General features: G+C 39.9%; 1 protein-coding gene across 6 annotated transcripts in view; it reads right to left on the bottom strand.

Moving 5' to 3' along the window:
- The window catches only part of PRKDC (protein kinase, DNA-activated, catalytic subunit), a 322,104-nt gene that overhangs the window by 286,337 nt on the left and 14,003 nt on the right, over positions 1 to 21,764 (bottom strand). For 4 of the 6 annotated variants that reach the window (XM_064267698.1, XM_064267697.1, XM_003408313.4 and 1 more), the window contains exons 8-10: positions 13,869 to 13,924; positions 13,755 to 13,785; positions 12,958 to 13,115 (exon numbers count right to left, since the gene is read on the bottom strand). In XM_064267698.1, coding sequence (XP_064123768.1) covers positions 12,958 to 13,115; positions 13,755 to 13,785; positions 13,869 to 13,924 — 245 coding nt within the window. Of the gene's footprint in view, positions 1 to 174; positions 10,237 to 12,957; positions 13,116 to 13,754; positions 13,786 to 13,868; positions 13,925 to 21,764 lie in introns of those variants that run through there. The other 2 variants (XM_064267701.1, XM_064267700.1) reach the window with 2 other exon arrangements.

The following is a 21,764-nucleotide window of genomic DNA, read 5'->3' as shown; positions in this document are numbered from 1 at the left end:
CTATAACAATGGGCTCAAGCATAATAACGATTATGCCGATGGCACAGGACCGGGCAGTGTTTCCTTCTGTTGAACACAGATTCACTATGAGTCGGAACTGACTTGATGGCACCAAACAACAACAACTTTAGAAAACATTTTGTCAGTTTCTTAGAAGGTTTAACATATACTTACCATGTGACCCAGCAATTCTCCTTTTAGGTATTTGCTCAACAGAAACGAAAACACTTGCTCATGAAAATACCTGTGCAAAAATGTTCTTAGCTGTTTCATTTACCCCAAAACTGGAAACAACCCAAATGTCAATCAACAGGTAAACAGATAAATGATAGTACCTCCATATAATGCAATTATGCAGCAATAAAAATGAATGGACTACTTATACATGCTACAACACACAAAAACCTAAAAAACAAGCAGAAAGAAGTTGGTCATAAAAGAGCATATACTGTAGGTTTTACAAAATTCTAGAAAAGGCAAAACTAATTTACAGTGACAGAAAGCAGTGGTTGCCTGGGACTGGGGGTAGATTAAACGGAAAGATCCCTAAGGGAATTTTTGAGGTGATGGAAATGTTCTGTATGTTGAACGTGGTAGTGGTTACATTGGTGTATACATTTGTCAAACTCAAACTGCAAACTTCAAATGCATGCATTTTAGTGTATATAAATTATTCCCCAATACAGCTGAATTTAGGAGTCCCTGGGTGGCGCAAATCGTTAAGCTCCTCACTACTAACTGAAAGGTTGGTGATTTGAACCCACACAGAGGCACCTTGGAACAAAGGCTGGTCATTTGCTTCTGAAAGATCACAGCCTTGAAAACACTATGAAACACACTTCTACTTTGATACACATGGGGTTGTCATGAATTGAAATCATCTCGACAGCAACTAGTTTTTTTAATGTTGAATTTTAAAATAATATACGTATAGTTGCTAGAGCTGAGCTTCTCAGCAACCAGAGCAGAGAAAAGATTGTAAGTGCCCCAATATCCGTATGAAAAAAAGAGCCAGATATTCAAAAAGGCAAAGTTTCCTAGGACTAAGATTGGTCAGAAATTTTTGCAATGGGTCTTTATAAAGAAAACAAGATAATCAACAAAACCCATATGATAAATACATCAACAAGTTCCACATGATTATCTAATGGTACCATGGAAGTCAACAGCATAATACAAAGGACAGCTTGGTGAAACAAGGTATACAAAAGAACAAAGCAATCGAAGGCACAGACACCTTCTTTCTGCAAGGATTAAATGTGGAATATCCAGGTTGTACAGTAAAGAATGGAAACTCTGGTGGTGTAGTGGTTAAGAGTTACGGCTAATAACTAAAAGGTCAGCAGTTCGAATCCACCAGGCGCTCCTTGGAAACTACTCTGTCCTTTAGGGTCGCTGTGAATCAGAATCAACTCAACAGCAATGGGTTTGGTTTTGGGTTTTGTTTACAATAAAAAATTTAATCTTATCCCCAAAAAAAGTTCTGGTCTTTGCCCCCAGCTCCTGGGAGGTGATTTCCAGGCCCCTGGAATGTCCTGCCTGATGGGAATGTCTGTTTTCCTGGGGGCTTGGGGACACACTGTACAGTTTCACAATGCGATTTAGAGTGGGAACCTTGGGCCAAGCCAGATGGCAACAATGTGACTTACAGTGTGGGCTCTGGGTCATGCAGATCAGTCAGCCTGAACACTGAGACCAATCTCGTGTAGGAGACCAATCAATCATCAGTCAATCATGCCTCCAAGATACAGCCCAATGTTCAGGTGAGATACCCTGGTTGACAGCACTCCACGTGTGCTGTCACACATCAATGCCAGGAGGGTGACACCTCGTGGCTCCAATGTTCAGGTGAGATACCCTGGTTGACAGCACTCCACGTGTGCTGTCACACATCAATGCCAGGAGGGTGACACCTCGTGGCTCCACAGGGAGAGGACAGTGCAAGCTCCATGTCTGGAACCCTCCTAGACTGTGTCCCTGTGTCTCTTCTCTTGGCTGATGTTAATCTATATCTCACCACTGTAATAAGCCATAATTGTGCATATAACAGTTGTGAGTCAATTCTGTGAGTCCTTCAAGCAACGTATTGAACCTGAGGGTAATCCTGGGAACTCCTGAACTTGCAGTTGGCGTCAGAAGTGCGGGTGGTCTCTGTGGACTGTCCCTCCAACTTCTCAGTTGTCTAAACTACAACTTGCTCACAGACTGCACAGTAGTGGACAGAATATATATCCTTGCGGAAACTCTAAAAAATCACTTGTCATTGAGTCAGCTGAGGTCTCTGAGTGGTGTAAATGGTTTGCATTTGACTACTAACCTAAAGGTTAGCGGTTAGAACCCACCCAGCAGCAGTGCCAAAAAAAGGCCTAAAGATTGGCTTCTGTAAAGATTAGAGCCAAGAGGCAGAACTTATTACATCTCAAGAGAAACAAGAGAAAAGACCAAAGAAAAGTGAACAAAGTGAAAACATCGGATTGAATTAGGAAATCTAACATTAGAATTTTTGGAATTCAAGAGCATCATGATAATAATAAAGGCATAGGAAGAATTATCCAAGTGATAATCAGACAGAATTTCCCAGACCTGACTAAGGAGCCACACATACAAATACGGGAAGCTACATGAACTCCAAACAGAAGAAATACAAAGAGGTCCACTCTACAACACATAGCAATAACATTCTTGAAAACTGATGACAAAAAGAGAATTCCGAAAGCAGCAAGAGAAAAGCACAACATATCAACGGTCCATCATAAGAATTAGTGCATACTTCTCCTCAGAAACCAGAGAGGCTGGAAGACAATGAAGCAACGTACATAAAATACTGAAGGAAAACAACTGCCAACCAAGAATTCTTTACCCAGCAAAGTTGTCATTCAAAAATGAGGAGGAAATCAAGACATTCCCAAATACACAGAAGCTCTGGGAATTTGCCAATACCAGATCAACTCTGCACATATTACTTAAGGGAGTTCTCCAAATGGAAGGAAAGGAACGTTAAACACTCGAATCTACATATGGAAAAGAAAAAGAAAGAAAGTTCCAAAAAAACAAAAGAGCGTGCACAAATATAAATATCCAGCTCCAGGAGAAAGCTCTCTGCCAGCTCTGGGAGAAGGTCGTTTTCAGCAGTCTTCTCCTGGTCTAGGAGTTCCTCAGTGCAGGGTCCCCAGGCCCAAATGACGCATTCTGCTCCAAGCTCTTCTTTCCTGGTGGTAAGAGGTTCCTCTCCACTCTGCTTGCTTCTCTCTTTTATATCTCAAGATATAATCTCAAAAGAGATTAACTCAAGATACAGCCTATATCCTACCTCATTAATATAACTGCCTCTAATCCTGCCTCATTAACATGATAGAGGTTAGGATTTACAACACATACAACAATTACATCAGATCACAAAATGGAGGACAATCACACAATACTGGGAATCATGGCCTAGCCAGGTTGACACACACTTTGGGGGGACAATTTAATCCACAACAGACCCCAAACTTCTGCTGTAAAATCAACAAGACTAACGTCCCCAGGTATCTGTTTGGAGTGTGCCAGCATCTCCCCCACCCAGACACTGTCGGTTGTAAGTCTATCGTGAATTGCTACAGAAGGCCCATGCAGTGGAGTCAGCTCTCATAGTCAATACTCTTACTTGCCTTTCTGTGCACCCCATACCTCAGGCCTCTGAAACCAACAGAACAGACCTCCCAAGAAGTCAGTTCTGATCTGTCTCCTCTCCCTTTCAGTCAGTGCTGAGGACAGCTGAATGAGGCTGCTATGTGCCAAGAAGTAAGCATCTTTAGTGGAGGCTACGCCCACAGCCAACATGCTACAGGGTGGGCTCTTACAGCAACAAGGCAGGCCTCCCTGGGTCTGTTTGAAGTATGACTATCTCTCCCCAAATGGTAATTTTCAGCTGCAGGACTGATACGAACTCCTACAGAAGGTTCCCTAGAGTGGAATCAGGAGGTGAGTCACCTAAGTGGAGACTACTTCCCCTACCACCACAGGGCCGCTGGGGCTTTGAAACCAAGAGAGAGCTCTCAGAGGTCCTTCTGGGGAATGTGAGCCCCTCCTCTTCCTGAAACAGAAGTCTGCCTGTGCTTCCCCTGAATGCCAGTTCAGATATAAGCAGTCTCCACCAAGAAAGAAAGTAAACCTCAGACAAAACTGGAGGACAATACCCAGCCCCAAAGGAGGCTCACTAGGTGTGTTTTCTGACAAAAATGTTACTGCAGAAACAGAGAAGGGAAAGGAGTAATGAACAGAGAGAGGAGACTACGCCCCCTCTTGGGCAGATTGGTCAGTGCATGATATCTCACCTGAACGGTAGAGCCCACTGGGGCACAGACAGACCACAGCAGGTTCTCTGTTGTGTTTGGAAAAGACTGAAAGTTGAAAAACGAGATCTGGAATTTTTGAATCCTTTTTTTTTTTTTTAATTAAACTAGAGAGGGGAAAGGAGCTATCACATAGAGGATGAGGAAATGTTAAGTTTTCACACAGATGCCAAAGGATCTACCCACTGAAGACTTTCCTGTAGAAAGTAGTGGAGGCAAAACCACCAAATACTGGGGGAAACTGAGGAGGTTGACACCCTCAAAGATCCAAAGGCCCCAACAAAAAAAATCACAAAACACACAAAGAACAGAGAAACAATAGCCCACACAAATGAACACAACAAAGGGAGTCAAAGTGCACCCAGGGCAGACAAAATAATGGAAAAATATAATACAAAAACACTAAATATAATTAAAGAGTAAAGGCAAAACACAGGCAAAGATCTCAAACAAATAAGGAAAACAATGCAAGAACAAAAATGAGAATATAAAAAAAGAGATGTAGCAACTGAAAGGGACAATAAATGAAATGAGAAACACAACAGAAGGACTTATCGACAGATTTAATCAGGAAAAAGAATCAGCAAATTACAAAATGAAACCTGTTGCCTTCAAGTTGATTCCAACTCATAGTGACACTATACAATTAGAGGATTAGACAGATCAAATTACAAACAATGAAGACCAACAAAAACAGAGGCTCAAGAAGGCTGAGCATAATTTAATGGAATTATGTGACAACAACAAGATACGCATCATGGGAATTCCAGAAGGAGGTGAGACAGAAAAAAGAACAACAACAAAAAAAATCTGAAGAAATAATGAGAGAAAATTTCCCCAATCTAATGAAAAACATCAACCTACAAATCCAAGAAGCTCAAAGGCCTTCAAGCAGCATAAACCCAAAAAGGTGAACACCAAGACAAACAATAGTTAGGCTCTCAAAAATTAGACATAAAGAGAGAATCCTGAAAGCAGGAGAGAGAAGCAAACAGTCACATACAAAGGATCACCAATAAGGTTAAGTAGCGATTTTTCCTCAGAAATACGGAGGCCAGATGGCAAGGGAAGGGTATATTTAAAGTGCTGAAAGAAAAAAACTGTCAACCAAGAAAACTATCCCAAGTGAAACTATCCTTCAAGAAAGATGGTAAAATTAAAATATTCCAAGACAAACTGAAGCTGACAGAGTTCATATCCACCAGATTGCCCTACAAAAACACTAATGGGAAATCTGTATATGGAAGGGAAAAGACACCAGAAAGTAATTCAAAGCCATACATAAAAAATAAGATTCCTTATTAGGAAAATGCACACACAAGAATAACAGCTAGTGATAACGTATTTATGCACGATAATTCTAGATGTTTTGTCCTTCATGTTATTTAATGACAAATACATAAAACGCAAGGATAAAATTATGTTACAGGACATATGAAATACAATGATGTAATCAGCGATTATGACAACAAAAGGGGGAGAAGAATGATATAGATACTGAATTTTTTGCATACTACTGAACTTAAGTTGGTACAAACTTACCCTAGAATGTTATAAATACAAGCTGTTAAATGGGATATTCATGGTAACCACTAATAAAATATATTAAAAAACATACACAAAAGGAAAGGAGAAGGAAACCAATAAAGGATCACTACAATAAACCAACAAAACACAAAAGCAAGCAGTACTAAAGGGCAAATACAAAGAAGGCTTTAGACACATGAAAACAACAAAATGGCAAAAGTAAGTCGCTTATCAATAATTACAGTGAATCTAAATGGACTAAATGCTCCTATCAAAAGGCAGAGGGTGGCAGATGGATTAAAAAACATGATCCAACCATTTACAAGAGACACATCTTAAACCCAAGGACACAAACAGGTTGAAAGTTAAAGAATGGGAAAAAAAATATTCTATGCAAATAACCAAAAGATAGCTGGGGTGGCAATTTTAATGTCAATGTAGACTTTAAGACAAAATCTGTTAGAACAGATAAAGATGAACATTATATAATGACAAAAGGGTCAATTAATCAAGAAGATTTAACAATCATAAATATATATGCACCCAACATTGGGACGTTTAAATACACAAAGCAAACACTGATAGAACTGAAGGAGAAACAGTACTACCATATTAGATGGAGACTTCAATACACCAGTTTCAATACCGGAGAGAACTTATGGAAAGAAGGTCAACAAGGAAACAAGAGGACCTTGATAACACTATAAACCACCTAGGCTTAAACATATATAGAACACTCCACCAAAAAAAACAGCATGGTATACATTCTACTTCAGTTCACATGGATCATTCTCTAGGACAGACCACATGTTAGGTCACAAAGAAAGTCCTGATAAATTTAAAAAGATTGAAATCATACAAAGTATTTTTTCTGACCACAACGGAACGAAGCTAGAAATCAATAACAGAAAAAAACCTGGAAAATACACAAAGATAAGAAACTACCGCTGAATCAAGGAAAAAATAAAAAGGGCAATCACAAACTTCTTAAGGGTCAAATGAAAACCAAAGCACAACATACCAAAACCTATGGAATGCATCAAAGGCAGTACTCAGAGGGAATTCTATAGCAATAAATGCCTACATAAAAAAGAAGAAAGATCTCAAATTAACAGCCCAACTCAACAACTCCAGGAACTCGAAAGAGTAGAGCAAACTAAGCATTAACCTACCGGAAGAAAGGTAATATCAAAGATTAGAGCAGAAATAAAATCAAAAACAGAAAAATAGAGAGAATCAATAAAACCAGAAGTCAGTTCTTTGAAAACATCAACAAAATCAAGAAACCTTTAGCTAGGCTGACAAAGATGAAAATAACCAAAATAAAAATGAAAGAAGGGACATTACAACAGACCTGACAAAACAGAGAGAGTTATGACATAATATTATGAACAACTGCATGGCAACAAACTGGATAACCTAGATGAAATGGAAAAAGTCTTAGAATCACACAACCTACCAAACTGACTCAAGAGGAAATACAAAGTCTCAAAGACCCACAAAAAGTGAAGAGATATAATCAGTGATCAAAAACCTCCCAAGAAAAACAAGTTCTGGACCAGATGGTTTCGCTAGGGAATTCTACCAAACATTTAAGACACCAATACCGTTTTAACTCTTCCAAGTAAGAGAGAAAGAAAGAAGGAATACACCCTAAATCATTCTATAAAACAATCATAACCCTGACACCCAAATCAAAGACACCACAAGATAAGAAAACTATAGGCCAGTACCTTTTATAAATATAGATGCAAAAATACTCAACAAAATACCAGTGAACAGAATCCAACATATATTAAAAGAGTCATATACCATGACCAAGTGGGATTTACTCCAGGAATGGAGGGATAGTTCAACAATCAACATAATACCACATCAATACCAACCAACCACATCAAGAGAACTAAGAAAAAGAACGACATGATCATCTCTAGGGATGCAGAAAAAGCATTTGATAAAATCTAACACTGTTGCTTGATGAAAACCCTAATGCTGACTGGAATAAAAGGAAAATTGCTCGATATGATTCAGGGCACATATGAAAGGCCAAGAGTCAAAATTATACTTACTGGAGAAAGACTGAAAGCTTTCCTGCTGAAACCAGGAAAAAGACAAGGGTGGTCACTCTCAACGCTTATATTCAATATTGTATTGGAAGTCCTAGACAGAGAAAAAAGACTGCAAAGAAGTAAAATTATCTCTATTTGCAGATGATATGATCCTATATATAGAAAATCCCAACAAGTCTACAAGAAAACTTCTAGAACTAAAAGAGGAATTTAGTAAAATTACAGGGTACAAGATCCACAAACAAAAATTAATTGGGTTTCTATACACCAGCAATGAGAAATCTGAAAGGGAAATTAGGGAAACAATTCCATTTACAATAACATCTAAGAGAATAAAACACCTAAGAATAAATCTAACCAGGAATGTAAAGGACTTACACTATGAAAACTATAAAACATTTCTGAAAGAGATTAAAGAAGACTTAAATAAGTGGAAAGATGTTCCATCTTCATGTATTGGAAAACTTAATATTGTTAAGATGTCAATACTACTGATAATGATCTATAAATTCAACGCAATCCCAATTAAAATTCCAACCATCTTCTTTACATAAATAGAAAAACCAATCCTCAACTTTTTACGAAATGGCAAGAGGCCTCAAGGAATGTAAACATTGTTGAAAGAAAAGAACAAAGTAGAAGGACTCATACTATCTGATTTTAAAACACACTACACCTACTCTTCACTTACCAACTACCTCATTATCTGACATTTCACAGTACGACGACAGTAAAAAAAATCTACTATCTGACTATTTCGCACATTAACGATGTATGTCTGGCAATAACAAATGTCGAGGTGTTGCACGGGCTCTGAGGTAACTCAGGTCGCTTGACTGGTGGCTGCACTCACAGGAGCTTCTCCTAGGCAGAGGATAGGTCAACACAGCCCTTTTCAGCAGAGGCGGCTGAACAGGAAGAGGGAAAAGGGAGGCAGGTCTCCACTATTTCCATGTGGTCTACTGGGGGAAGGAAGGTAGCCGGATCATGCTCAGGAGATACTCTTGCTGGCAGTCGACAACCGAGGACCCCTTGTATACCAGAACACCCAGTCTGACGAAGGCGAGGGTCCCAACTGTACTCAGGGCCACCTCCTTACAGCAGGGCTTGGTGCTGCCCTTGCCGGCACCCACAGCCCTGTCAGAATGCCTGCTGGAACACAGCCACGTTCTGCAGTTTAGACAGCTGGCTGAAGGTGTGCAGGACGCTGCAGGGTGTCGTGGCGGGGCCCTGGGAGAGCTGGCTAGAGGCCTATAGCTCGGCCATATTAGTCCAGTTGTGGATGGGCCTCTCCCAAGCGGAATGCCTCCTTATACCAGGACTTAATGACATTCTTGAGCACAGGGTGCAGCACGGTGGTGGACTCTGCCTTTTAACTCCATTTTCTTATTACACCAATTTTTGCCTAACAGGCCGGTCTTTGGACCTAACCATGTCGATAACTGAGAATTGAGTGCATACAGCTACAGTAATCAGAAGTGTGGTACCAGTATAACAATAGACACATAGACCAATGGAACAGAATTGAGAGTCCAGAAATAAACCCACACATTTATGGTGAACTGATTTTTGAAAAGTCCATTCGATGGAGAAAGAAGAGTCTCTTCAATAAATGGTGCTAAGAAAATTAGATTTCCACATGCAGAAAAATGAAATGGGATCCATACCTCATACCATACACACAAAAAAAATTCAAAATGGATTAAGGGCCTAAATGTCCAAACTAAAACCATGAAATTCTAAGAAGGACAAGCAGGGGCAACATGGGCAGCTATTGTAGAAAACAGTGTGGCAATTCCAAAAAAAACTTAACAGAGAGCTACCACATAACCCAGCAATTCCACTCCTAGGTATACACCCAAAAGATTTGAAAGCAAAGATTCAAACAGAGACTTGAAGACCAATATTCACTGCAGCACTATTCACAATAAGCAAAAGGTGGAAACAACCTAAATACCCATCAACAGATAAATAGATAAACAAAACATGGTACATACATACAAGAGAATACTACTTAGCCAGCAGGAGAAATGAAGTCTTGATAGGTGCTACAGGATGGATGGAGCTGGAAGACATTATGCTGAGCAAAAAAAGCCAAACACAAAAAGACAAATACTGTATGACCTCACTTAAAAAAAGAAAAGACAAAAAATGGCAAATGTATAGAGACCAAAGTTTATTAGTGGTAACCAGGGGCAGGGGGAGGAGGGAAAGAGGAGTCAGAGGAGGAAAATTCACCATGATTAAGGATAGGGCTGCACAGTCAATTGATGTAATTGCTCCAATAAGTTGTGTACCTTTAAAACATTGAATTGGCAAAAGTTGTGTGACAGACATATTTACAACAATGACCAAAAAAAAAAAAAAGAGTAGGTGCTGAGGCTGCTTATGTATAACCAAACATCTCACGGGATTTAGTTCCATGATTTTGAGGTTTAGGGTCATAGTTTCATGGGACATCTCAGTTATTTAGTCTAATAACTTGTTTAGTATTTTTGTTCTACTTCCTAGTTCATTGCATATTGCCTGGGGTCTTGAAAGCTTCCAAGTGGCCATCCAAGGCACAACAATTGGTCTCTAGTCAACTGGAGCAACACAGGAAGAAGGAGAATCAGAAATAGGAGGAAGATATGGAATGTGTGGCTAACTGTCTCCATAAACAACTGCCTCCTTTATCATGACACGAGAAGAACTGGATGGTGCCCAGCTACCATTACTGAACATTTTGATCAAAGATTCCATAGAAGAATCCTGATCAAAAGGGGGAAACTGCAGAACAGAATTTCACATTATCATGGACTACAGATTTTCTGGAGCCATGGAGGGTGAATGAACTCCTGAAAATATTACCCTGAGATAATCTTTAAACCAAAAATATTCCCTGAAGCCATCTTAAAACTGAACAGTAGTTTAGCTTAACCAGTAAAAAAAAATGTCTGCCTTGAGAATTACTCTCTTTTAGGAACTACCTATATGGGATCAAATTGACAACAGCAACCTTAGGAGGCAATGAGTTAACATTAATGAAGGAGGAACAACTCAGAAAAGGAGGGTGAGAATGGCTACACAACTCAAATAACGTGGTCAATGTCACCAAATTGTACACGTAGAAACTGTTGAATTGGTGTATGTTTTGTTATGTATATACCCAACAACAACAAAATAAGTAAAACTTAGAAGAAAAAAAAAGATCACGGCCAAGAAAATCCCATGGAGCAGTTCTATTGTGTAGTACTTGAGGTCACCATGAGTCGGAATTAACTCAATGGCAAAGGGTTTGCTTTTGGTTGAGTCAAGTCCGACTCACGGCGCTCCCATGTGTGTCAGAGTACAACTGTGCTCCACAGGGTTTTCAATGGCTAATTTTTCAGAAGTAGATTGGCAGGCCATTCTTCCAAGGTGCATCTGGGAGGTCTAGAACCTCCAGCCTTTTGGTTAGCAGCAAAGCACATTAATCTCTTGAATCACCCATTAAATCTAATTTCTATTAAGAATTGGAGAGGAAGTCTACATTTAAATTCTCTGGCAAGAACCTGGAATGCAGATTTTCTGTGTACCTAAGGGCAGAGGGAAGGGTGCAAGACAATGAGACACTGGTCCTCCTGTTCCTGCTGACTACAGTCCACAGTCACACTCGCACTCTGCAGCACCATCCATTCACTATGCCAACTCACCCTCCACAGCATCACCAGCTGCCAAGACTACACTATCAGGAAAAGTAAACTAAAAACCGTGCTTTCAGAGAGTTAGCCAAGAAGAGGCTGCGAGAGGCAGGAGTAGTCTGGAGCCAGGGCTCAGGGACACCACCATTTATGGTTCCCCTTTTCCCCAGCAAGTCCTAGCCATCTGTATTCATATTAGTAAAAAAGCCTGAAATTCTATCTGCTATGAGATTTATTAGAACAAATGTTTCCTGAAATGCAACCATATCTGACTGAATTAGTAAAAAAAAAAAAAAAAAAAAAAATTCCTCAAACTTTTATTTTCCTTAACAACTGAGATCCACCAAATTCAGAGTAACAGCATTTGTTATTAGGGGGCAGGAAGAAGAGGTCATCGTAACACCCAGAATAATGTGGGAGCAAGGGCAAGGGCAAACCTATCGGAGAGGGCAGGACAGCAGGGGACATTATGAAGCTGAGAGGGACGGGATGGGAGGGGGGAGTCCAAGGGCAAAGAACATCAATTCCACATTTTTGTTTGAGTTGGGCCTACACCTAGAAAAAGGATGGCAAGGTCTTCTCTCTCTCCCTCTCTTGTACATTCTGGCCTTGAATGCCATTTATATTAAAAAAAAAAAAAAAAAATTTATACCATGGTTCAAATAGTTCACAGACTAGCCTGCAAGTTTACTTAACATTTTTCCATTTGTAGCACTGCTTCAAACAAAACTCTTGCTATGTATGGATCTTCAGTATATACCGTAAGAGCCAACCAAAGCAGTCTAATCCCTGTGCCACACGCCTGTACAGCAAGTATTTTCAGACACCTCTGGGCATCTTTCAGCTCTCCTTACCAAGTGTAACAGGTTCCCACATTTGCAGGCTCAAATTCTGAGCCCATTCCACCTAGATGGACATCAGGCAAGGGCAAAGAGGCTCTCCCTGCTCTGGAAGGGATTTAAAACCCACGCATGTTGTTTCACCCCAACAGCAGTCCATACCTATCATGACCTGGGGTTCCTTGCCCCACCTGGCTGCTTGTCCAACTCTGACATCTCAGCCCTCTTGCTCACGGGAGCCTCTGATCACCCAGTTCTTCCCTTCACCTCCTCACCCCACTTCTTCACCCACTCAACTCTGCCTTCACCTTGGCTCTGAAGTCCTGTACCGAATCCAGAACCTTCCTATCTTTCTTTCAGTGCTGTTGCCACCCAGACAGCTGATCAATAATAAAGCTTTTTTCTTTAAATATTACAGAAGTTAATGGATCGAGTTTTGTTCATCATTCAAATGTACATGCACGAGATTGAAATTTAGTTTTCTTATGGAAAAAATATTTTTAAATGAACACTGAACTTGCAGTACCTGTTTTAGAAAGGCCTCCAGGGCCACATGTGCAGCTTTCTTCACCTCTACATTGGTATGGGCGCACCATTTTGACAGCACGTCAAATAAAGACGCGTAGTTGTCCAGAAGACAGGTGCTGAACTGGGATGCGTGCAGGGCAAACAAGCGCAAACCAGCTGCAATCACAAAGCCATCACATTTAAAACAGGACAAAGGGAGTCAGAGCAAAGACGTGAGAAAGCTCCCAGTATGTGTCGAAGTACAAGCTGTTTCCACTACAATATAACAACCCAAGGATCCAACTGGAGTGCTGATACCGCCAGCCTCCACTTGAACTGACATGCCCCATTGTGGCTGGAGAACCTCAAAATGAGGTGCAGAAGTAGGACAGTGATTTTTTTTAGACAAAGATGCCCTAAATAATATATTTAAAATACATTTAACCTAACCTTAGGGGGCACTGAGTTTACGGCAATGGGAGGAACAACTCATAAAAGGAGGGTGAAAATGGTTGCATAACTCAAAGAATGTAATCAATGTCACTGAGTTGTACATGTAGAAACTGTTGAACTGGTACATGTTTTGCTGTTTATATTCTAAACAACAAGATAAATACATTTTTTAGAATCATTTAATCTAAATGTGTCTATCTCAACCAAGCTGTGTGGTCCCCAAAAAGTTTACTTACAAAAATCTTTGTGTAAAAATCACAGATGTTAGCATATTTACTTACACTCATTGTTTAAGCGAAAGTCAACTAAAAACATTAATTTAGTAATCTTAGAATTTATACTTCATGAAGAAGAGACTCATACCTGAGGGCACAGCATATCTCTTCAGGTCAATCTATTTTAGAGAAAAAAATTACCATCAATGTTTGACTGTTAGAAGTCCTAGCTGTAAAAAAATCAGAGTAATATTCACCCCACCTGAGGACAGATTGCCTTTCGTGCAAAATCAAAAATCTCCATTGAAGTCTGGGGATCTGGAAAAATAACAAAAAGAAGCCTCTGTTACAAATCATAACAATAGTGTCATTTGAAACACAAACAACTTTATAAGCAGCAGGTTTATTTCAGACAGCTTCAGATCTATGTTTTTACCCCAGAAGTCCTTATAAATTCAGGCGTAACATCTTACCACATTTCCATCAGCCAGAGCTGCAAGGGTTATGTCTTAGTTACCTAGCGCTGCTATAACAGAAATACCACAAGTGGATGGCTTTAACAAAGACAAATTTATTCTTCAGAGTAAAGTAGGCTAAAGTCCAAATTCAGGGCATTAGCTCCAAGGGAAGGCTTTCTTTCTCTGTCAGCCTTCTCATCAATCTTCCCCCAGACTAGGAGCTTCTCTGTGAGGGACCCTGGGTCCAAAGGATGCACTCTGCTCCTGGCACTTCTCTCTTTTATATCTCAAGAGATTGCCTCAAGACACAATCCAATCTCGCAGATTGAGTCCTGCTTCACTAACACAACTGCTGCCCATCCTTCCTCATCAACATCATAGAGGCAGGACTTAAAACCTACCGGGAATCATGCCCCAGCCCAACTGATACACACATTTCTGGGGGAGGACATAATTCAATCCATGACAGGATACTACTGTAGGAAAGCAGAAAGAGCAATCTAGAATAACAAAGCGATGCCATCTAAATTCCAACTCATCATTTACAAGCTCTGTTAGATAATCTCCCAGAGTTTCAGTTTTCTCTTGTAAGAAGGGACAGTCTATACCGTCTTTTAAAGTTATTTCAAGGATTAAATAATTCATTCAAGGCCAAACATAGTCTTTTACTATCAATGCTCCCATACATGTACCAAATTATTACGGAAATTACAAAGATGGATAAAATACTATGAAGCACTTATACAACTTTGCCTGATTTACATTACCAAAAAAAAAAAAAAACCAGACCCATTGCCATTGAGTCAATTCTGACTCATACTGACCCTATAGGACAGAGTAGAATTGGCTCCACAGTGTTCCCAAGGCTATAATCTTTATGGAAGCAGACTGTCAGATCTTTCTCCTACAGAGCTGCTGGTAGGTTTGAACAACCAACCGACCTGTTACCAGTCGAGCACTTTAACCACTGTGCCAACAGGGCTCCCACCACATTATTTATTACCAACTACATAGAAATCATGCTTTCTTCATCACTGATTTATCTGCCCTTAAAACAGTGACCCCCTGAGTGGCATCTGGGGTCTTCAAAGCTAGCAAGCCACCATCTAAGATTCATCAACTGGTCTCAGCCCACCTGGAGCAAAGGAGAATGAAGAACACCAAAGACACAAGGAAATATGAGCCCAAAAGATAGAACGGCCCATACAAACCAAAGACTAATCATCCTGAGACCGGAAGAACTAGGTGGTACCCGGCTACCACCAATGACTGCCCTGACAGGGAACACAACAGAGAATACCTGATGGAGCGGGAGAAAAGTGGGATGCAGACCTCAAATTCTAGTAAAAAGACCAGACTTAATGGTATGACTGAGATTGAAGGGACCCTGTAGGACATGGCTCCCAGACTCTCTGTTAGCCCAAAACTAAAACTATTCCCAAAGCCAACTCTTCAGACAACGATTAGACTGGACTATAAGACATAAAACGATACTGATGAGGAGTGTGCTTCTTAACTCAAGTAGATACATGAGACTAAATGGGCAGCTCCTGTCCAGAGGTGAGATGAGAAGGCAGAGATAAGACAGCCACTGAGCTGCTTGAGGATACTCAAGCAATGGGTAAGTGATTACTTGAGGCTACTCCCAAGGCCTCTCCCCCAATAACTGATTGGAAAAAAATTCATTCTTATAAACAGAATAAAGGTAAAAATGTTTATGATTATCAAATCACACTGCTTCCAAAGTTTTCCAAACACTCTGGTCTTACCTCATCCACTCTGGGTGCAACTGGAGCTTTTAATGCTGTTTTCATATCTGAATTAAAACCTGAAATCTCAGCCTTGGTTAAGTGGTATCGATTGAGCTGGGAAACAGTCCCCACTGTGAAACTAACCAATTTGGCTTATAAACTTTCCCATATTCTTGAGGCTGAAAGGGACAAAAAGACTAAGAAATTGATGGTACTCTGGTTGTAACAATTACAGTCCCCAAATCAAAAGAAAAATGCCAAATCTTCAATGGCCTCAAGGCTGGCATCTTGCCACTACTATAAGAAATCTTGTCACTGGAAAAATGAATGTTCTAAAGTAAAAAAAAAAAGGAAAACTCCCCAACAAGATGTCCTTCAACCTGATATGGAATAAAGGTACTCCTGGGACACAAAAGGGACATTTCCTATGGTGCAGCTTAAACCACAAGGGGAAGCTATTGTAAACATTACAGAGAACCCTGCCAATACTTGATTGACACTGGATCCGCCCTATCTGCTATTAACCCCACTATTTTGCACAAACCCCTGCCCCAGGATACAAAAACCTCAAAGGTAGTGGAGGTTACCAATCAAGAGCAAACACTGATTCATTCGGGACCCATTCCAATATCTCTCATTCTTATTGAAGACTTAGGCCCTTTTTTGCTTTGTCCTTATACCCCGTCAATCTTTTGAGCCAAGATCTTTTGTCTGAAAAAAACTGTCATTTGCAATTTACTGAAAAGGCGGAAATGCTATTAAGTTTGCCCAGTGTCCCAAAATTTACTGACAAAGGTTTTAGATTAGAATAGATTCAAAAGAAGAGCTTCCTTGCTAATTGCAAGTGCTGGTAACGCATAATGATGAATCAACTCAATCTAGCCCTCTTTCCCCTTATATTCGTTCATCAACTCTTGAAACTTTATGGGCCACCCCGTCTACTGATATGATCCAAGTTTTGTCAGCACAATCCATCAGTATTCAAACAGTTACACCTAAACCCTTCCTAAGTACTCCTCAGTGTCCCCCTAAACTAGAAGCAGAGGAGGGACTAGCTCTGATTATACTAATCTCCTTTCTAAAGGCTTGATTATACTCTGTACCAGCCCTTGCAATACCCCTGCTCTTCCTGTGAGAAACCAAACAATAGTGGCTGGAGGTTTGTTTAGCATTTGCATGCCATAATAACCTAGAATTATTGTTCCTAGGTTTCCAATAGTCCCAAACTCTCACTTACTGCATTCCAATACTGCTCTGAATGCTACTCATATTACAGTTGTTAATCTTTGCACCGATTTTTTTTAGTATTCCTGTGCAACCTGAAAGGCAATTTTTTTTTGCTTTCACCTGTAATGCCCCAGAGATTTACTGAATCTCCCATTTATTTTTCCCAAATTCTCCACGCAGACCTGCAGCCTTTACACTTTATGAACAAGTCCAAACTGCTGCAATATATTGATGATTTATTAGTATGCTCAACTTCCACTGACAATAGTATAGCTTTGTTAAGGCATTTGGCAGCTGGTGGATATAAAGTTTCCAAAGAGAAGTTACAACTGTCCCAACCTTCTGTCAAATATTTCACCCACATAATCTCTGCAGAAGGTATCTCTATTGACCCTAAAAGAAAGGAGACCATTTTTACTTCCCCTGCTCCTAGAGCAAAGAAACAGCTAAAAGGGTTTTTAGGACTTTGTGGCTATTGTAGGACTTGGATTCCCAATTTTTCTTTGCTGGCCCAAACCTTATATAAACATTTAAAGACCTCTGAACCAGATTCACTCTGAATTTCACCTCAAGATGTGGAGGCTATAGAAAAAAGGGACTTTAACAGAAACATCTGATCTAACTTTTCCCAACTACCACCTAGATTTTTTTTATTTGTACATAAAGTACCTGGAAACACTTTAGGGATACCGACCCAGAAACATGGTGGATATTAAAGACTCAAAAGGTATTACAGCCTACAGCTTGATCCTGTAGCTGTTACAGCCAAATTAGTGGAAAGCACCACAGATACAGTGCTGGGAAATTTTTCAGATCTTTATGTGCACCACGCTGTATCTGCCATACTTAATTCTGCTTTGACCTAACACCTTTCACCAGTCAGCTCACTTCTTATGAAGTTCTCCTTCTGGCCTTATCAACTGCTTGACTACGTTCTGTGACTTGTATAACTCCAGCCACCCTTCTCCCTGAAACTGACAATGATAACTACACTATGCATAACTGCCTGGATTTAACTGAACAACTTTTGACTCCACAAAAAGATTTTTAAAAAGACTCCTTTAGCAACCAAGGTGTCCATCAATGGATGAATGGTTAAATAAATTGTGGTATATTCACACAATGGAATACTACGCATCGATAAAAAAGTGACGAATCTGTGAAACATTTCATAACATGGAGGAAACTGGAAGGCATTATGCTGAGTGAAATTAGTCAGAGGCCAAAGGACAAATATTGTTTAAGACCACTATTATAAGATCTTGAGAAATAGTATAAATTGAGAAAAGCACATACTTTTGTGGTTATGAGGGGGGAGGAAGGGAGGGTGGGAGAGGGTTATTTACTGGTTAGTAGATAAGAACTACTTTAGGTGAAGGGAAGGACAATACTCAATACACGGAAGGTCAGCTCAATTGGACTGGACCAAAAGCAAAGAAGGGTCCGGGATAAAATGAATGCTTCAAAGGTCAGGGGAGCAAGGGCGGGGGTTTGGGGACTATGGCTTAAGGGGACTTCTAAGTCAATTGGCAAAATAATTTTATTATGAAAACATTCTGCATCCCACTTTGAAATGTGGCATCTGGGATCTTAAATGCTAACAAGTGGCCATCTAGGATGCATCAATTGGTCTCAACCCACCTGGATGAAAGGAGAATGAAGAACACCAAGGTCACACGGTAACTATGAGCCCAAGAGACAGAAAGGGTCACATGAACCAGAGACTTATATCATCCTGAGACCAGAAGAACTAGATGGTGCCCAGCCACAACCGATGACTGCCCTGACAGGCAGCCCAACAGAGAACCCCTGAGGGAGCAGGAGATCAGTGGGATGCAGACCCCAAATTCTCATAAAAAGACCAGACTTAATGGTCTGACTGAGACTAGAGGAATGCCAGCAGTCATGGTCCCCAAGACTTCTGTTGGCCCAGGACAGGAACCACTCCCGAAGACAACTCATCAGACATGGAAGGGACTGGACAATGGGTTGGAGAGAGATGCTGATAAAGAGTGAGCTACTTGTATCAGGTGGACACTTGAGACTGTGTTGGCATCTCCTGTCTGGAGGGGAGATAGGAGGGTAGAATAGGGTTGGAAGCTGGCAAAATTGTCACGAAAGGAGAGATTGGAAGGGCTGACTCATTAGGGGATAGTAAGTGGGAATACAGAGTAAGGTGTATATAAGCTTATATGTGACAGACTGACTTGATTTGTAAACATTCACTGAAAGCTCAATAAAAATTATTAAAAAAAAAAAAGAAATGAGATGGGTGCTATCACAACGGAATAAATTAAAAGAATCATAACAGAATATCATGAAAAATTGTACTCTTACAAATTTAAAAACCTAGAGGAAACGGACAGATTTCTAGAAATACACTACCTTCCTAAACTAACACAGAGATAGAACTAATAAATAAACCTGTAACAAAAGATTGAAAAGGTAATTTAAAAACTTCCAACAAAAAAAGCCCTGGCCCTGTTGCTTTCACTGGAGAACTCTACCAACGTTTCAGAGAAGAGTTAACACCGCTACTACTAAAGGTATCTCAGAGCATAGAAAAGGATGGAATAAACCCAAACTCATTCTATGAAGTGAGCGTAAGCCTGATACCAGAATCAGGTAAAGACACCACAATAAAAGAAAATTACAGACCTATATCCACCATGAACAAAGTTGCAAAACTCATCAACAAAATTCTAGCCAACAGAATTCAACAACATATCAAAAAAATAATTCACCATGACCAGGTAGGATTCATACCAGGTATGCAGGAATGGTTCCACATTACAAAAACAACCAATATAATCCATCACTTAAATAAAACAAAAGACAACAACCACATGACCCTATCAACTGATGCAGGAAAGGCATTAGAAAAAGTCCAATACACATTCACAATGAAAACTCTCAGCAAAACAGGAATAGAAGTGAAATTCCTCAACATAATAAGGAGCATTTATACAAAGCCAACACCCAACATCATCCAAAATGGAGAGAGTCTAAAAGCACTCCCCTTGAGAACAGGAAACCAGACAAAAGCACTCCCCTTGAGAAGGGGAAACCAGACAAGGATGCACTTTATCATAACTCTTATTTGACATTGTGGTGGAGTTTCTAGCCAGAGCAATTAGGCTAGAAAAAGAAATAAAGGGCATCCAAACTGTTAAGGAAGAAGTAAATGTATCTTATTTGCAGATGATATGGTCTTATACACAGAAAACTCCAAAGAATCCACAAGAAAACTCCCAGAATTAATAGAAGATTTCGGCAAAGTATCACGACACAAGATAAACACACAAAAATCAGTTGGATATCTCTACACCAACAAAGAGAACATCAAAGAAGAAATCACCAAATCAATACCATTTACAACAACCCCTAAGAAGATAAAATACTTAGACATAAATCTAACCAGAAATGTAAAAGACCTATACAAAAAAAACTACAAGACGGTACTGCGAGAAACCAAAAGAGAACCACATAAGAGGAAAAACATACCTTGATTACGGATAAGAAGACTCAACATTGTGAAAATGTCAGTTCTACCCAAAGCGATCTACAGATACAATCCAATCCTGACCCAAATTCCAATGACGTTTTTTAATGAGATGGAGAAACAAATCACCAACTTTACATGGAGAAGGGAGAGGCCCCAGATAAGTAAAGCATTACTGAAGAAGAACAAAGCAGGAAGCCTCACACTACCTGATTTTAGAACCTAGTATACCACCATGATAGTCAAAACAGCCTGGTACTGGTACAACAACAGATACATAGACCAATGGAACAGAATTGAGAATCCAGTTGTAAAGTTGTCTACCTAAGAGCAGCTGATATTTTAGAATGGCCCAAAGTCCGTTAAACAGGGGAAAAGACAGTCTCTTCAACAAATAGTGTTCGCATAACTGGATATCCATCTACAAAAAAAGGAAACACGATCCATATCTCACACCATGCACAGAAACTAACGCAAAATGGATTAGAGACCTAAATATAAAATCTAAAACAATAAAGATCATGGAAGAAAAAATAGGGACAACACTAGCAGCCCTAATACATGGCATCGACAGAATACAAAACGTAACTAACAATTCACAAATACCAGAAGAGAAACTAGATAACTGGGAGCTCCTAAAAATCAAACACTTTCCCTCATCAAAACACTTCACCAAAAGAGTAAAAAAGGCAACCAATGGACTGGGAAAAACTTTTTGGCTACAACAAATCTGATCAGAGACTAATCTCTAAAATCTACAAGATAGTGCAAAACCTCAGCAACAAAAAAACAAATAACAGAATTTAAAAATGGGCACAGGATACAGACAGGTACTTCACCAAAGACGACACTGAGGTGGCTAACGGATACATGACAAAATGCTCATGATCATTAGCCTTTACAGAAAGGCAAATCAGATACCACCTCACCCCAACAAGGCTAGCATTAATCCAAAAAACACAAAACAATAAATGTTAGAGAGGTTGTGGAGAGACTGGAACACTTATACACTGCAGGTAGGAATGTAAAATGGTACAACCACTTTGAAAAGTAATTTGGTGCTTCCTTACAAAGCTAAAACTGTAAGTACCATATGATCCTGCAATCCCACTCCTTGGAACATATCCTAGAGAAATAAGAGCCCTCACGCGAATAGATATAGGCACACTCATGTCCACTGCAGCACTGTTCACAATACCAAAAGATGGAAACAACCAAGG

The sequence above is a fragment of the Loxodonta africana genome, chromosome 14 (genome assembly GCF_030014295.1).
Source record: "Loxodonta africana isolate mLoxAfr1 chromosome 14, mLoxAfr1.hap2, whole genome shotgun sequence".
Lineage (NCBI taxonomy): Eukaryota > Metazoa > Chordata > Mammalia > Proboscidea > Elephantidae > Loxodonta > Loxodonta africana.
Note: the sequence above shows the minus strand (reverse complement) of the source record. Positions and strands in the feature narration are given on the sequence as shown.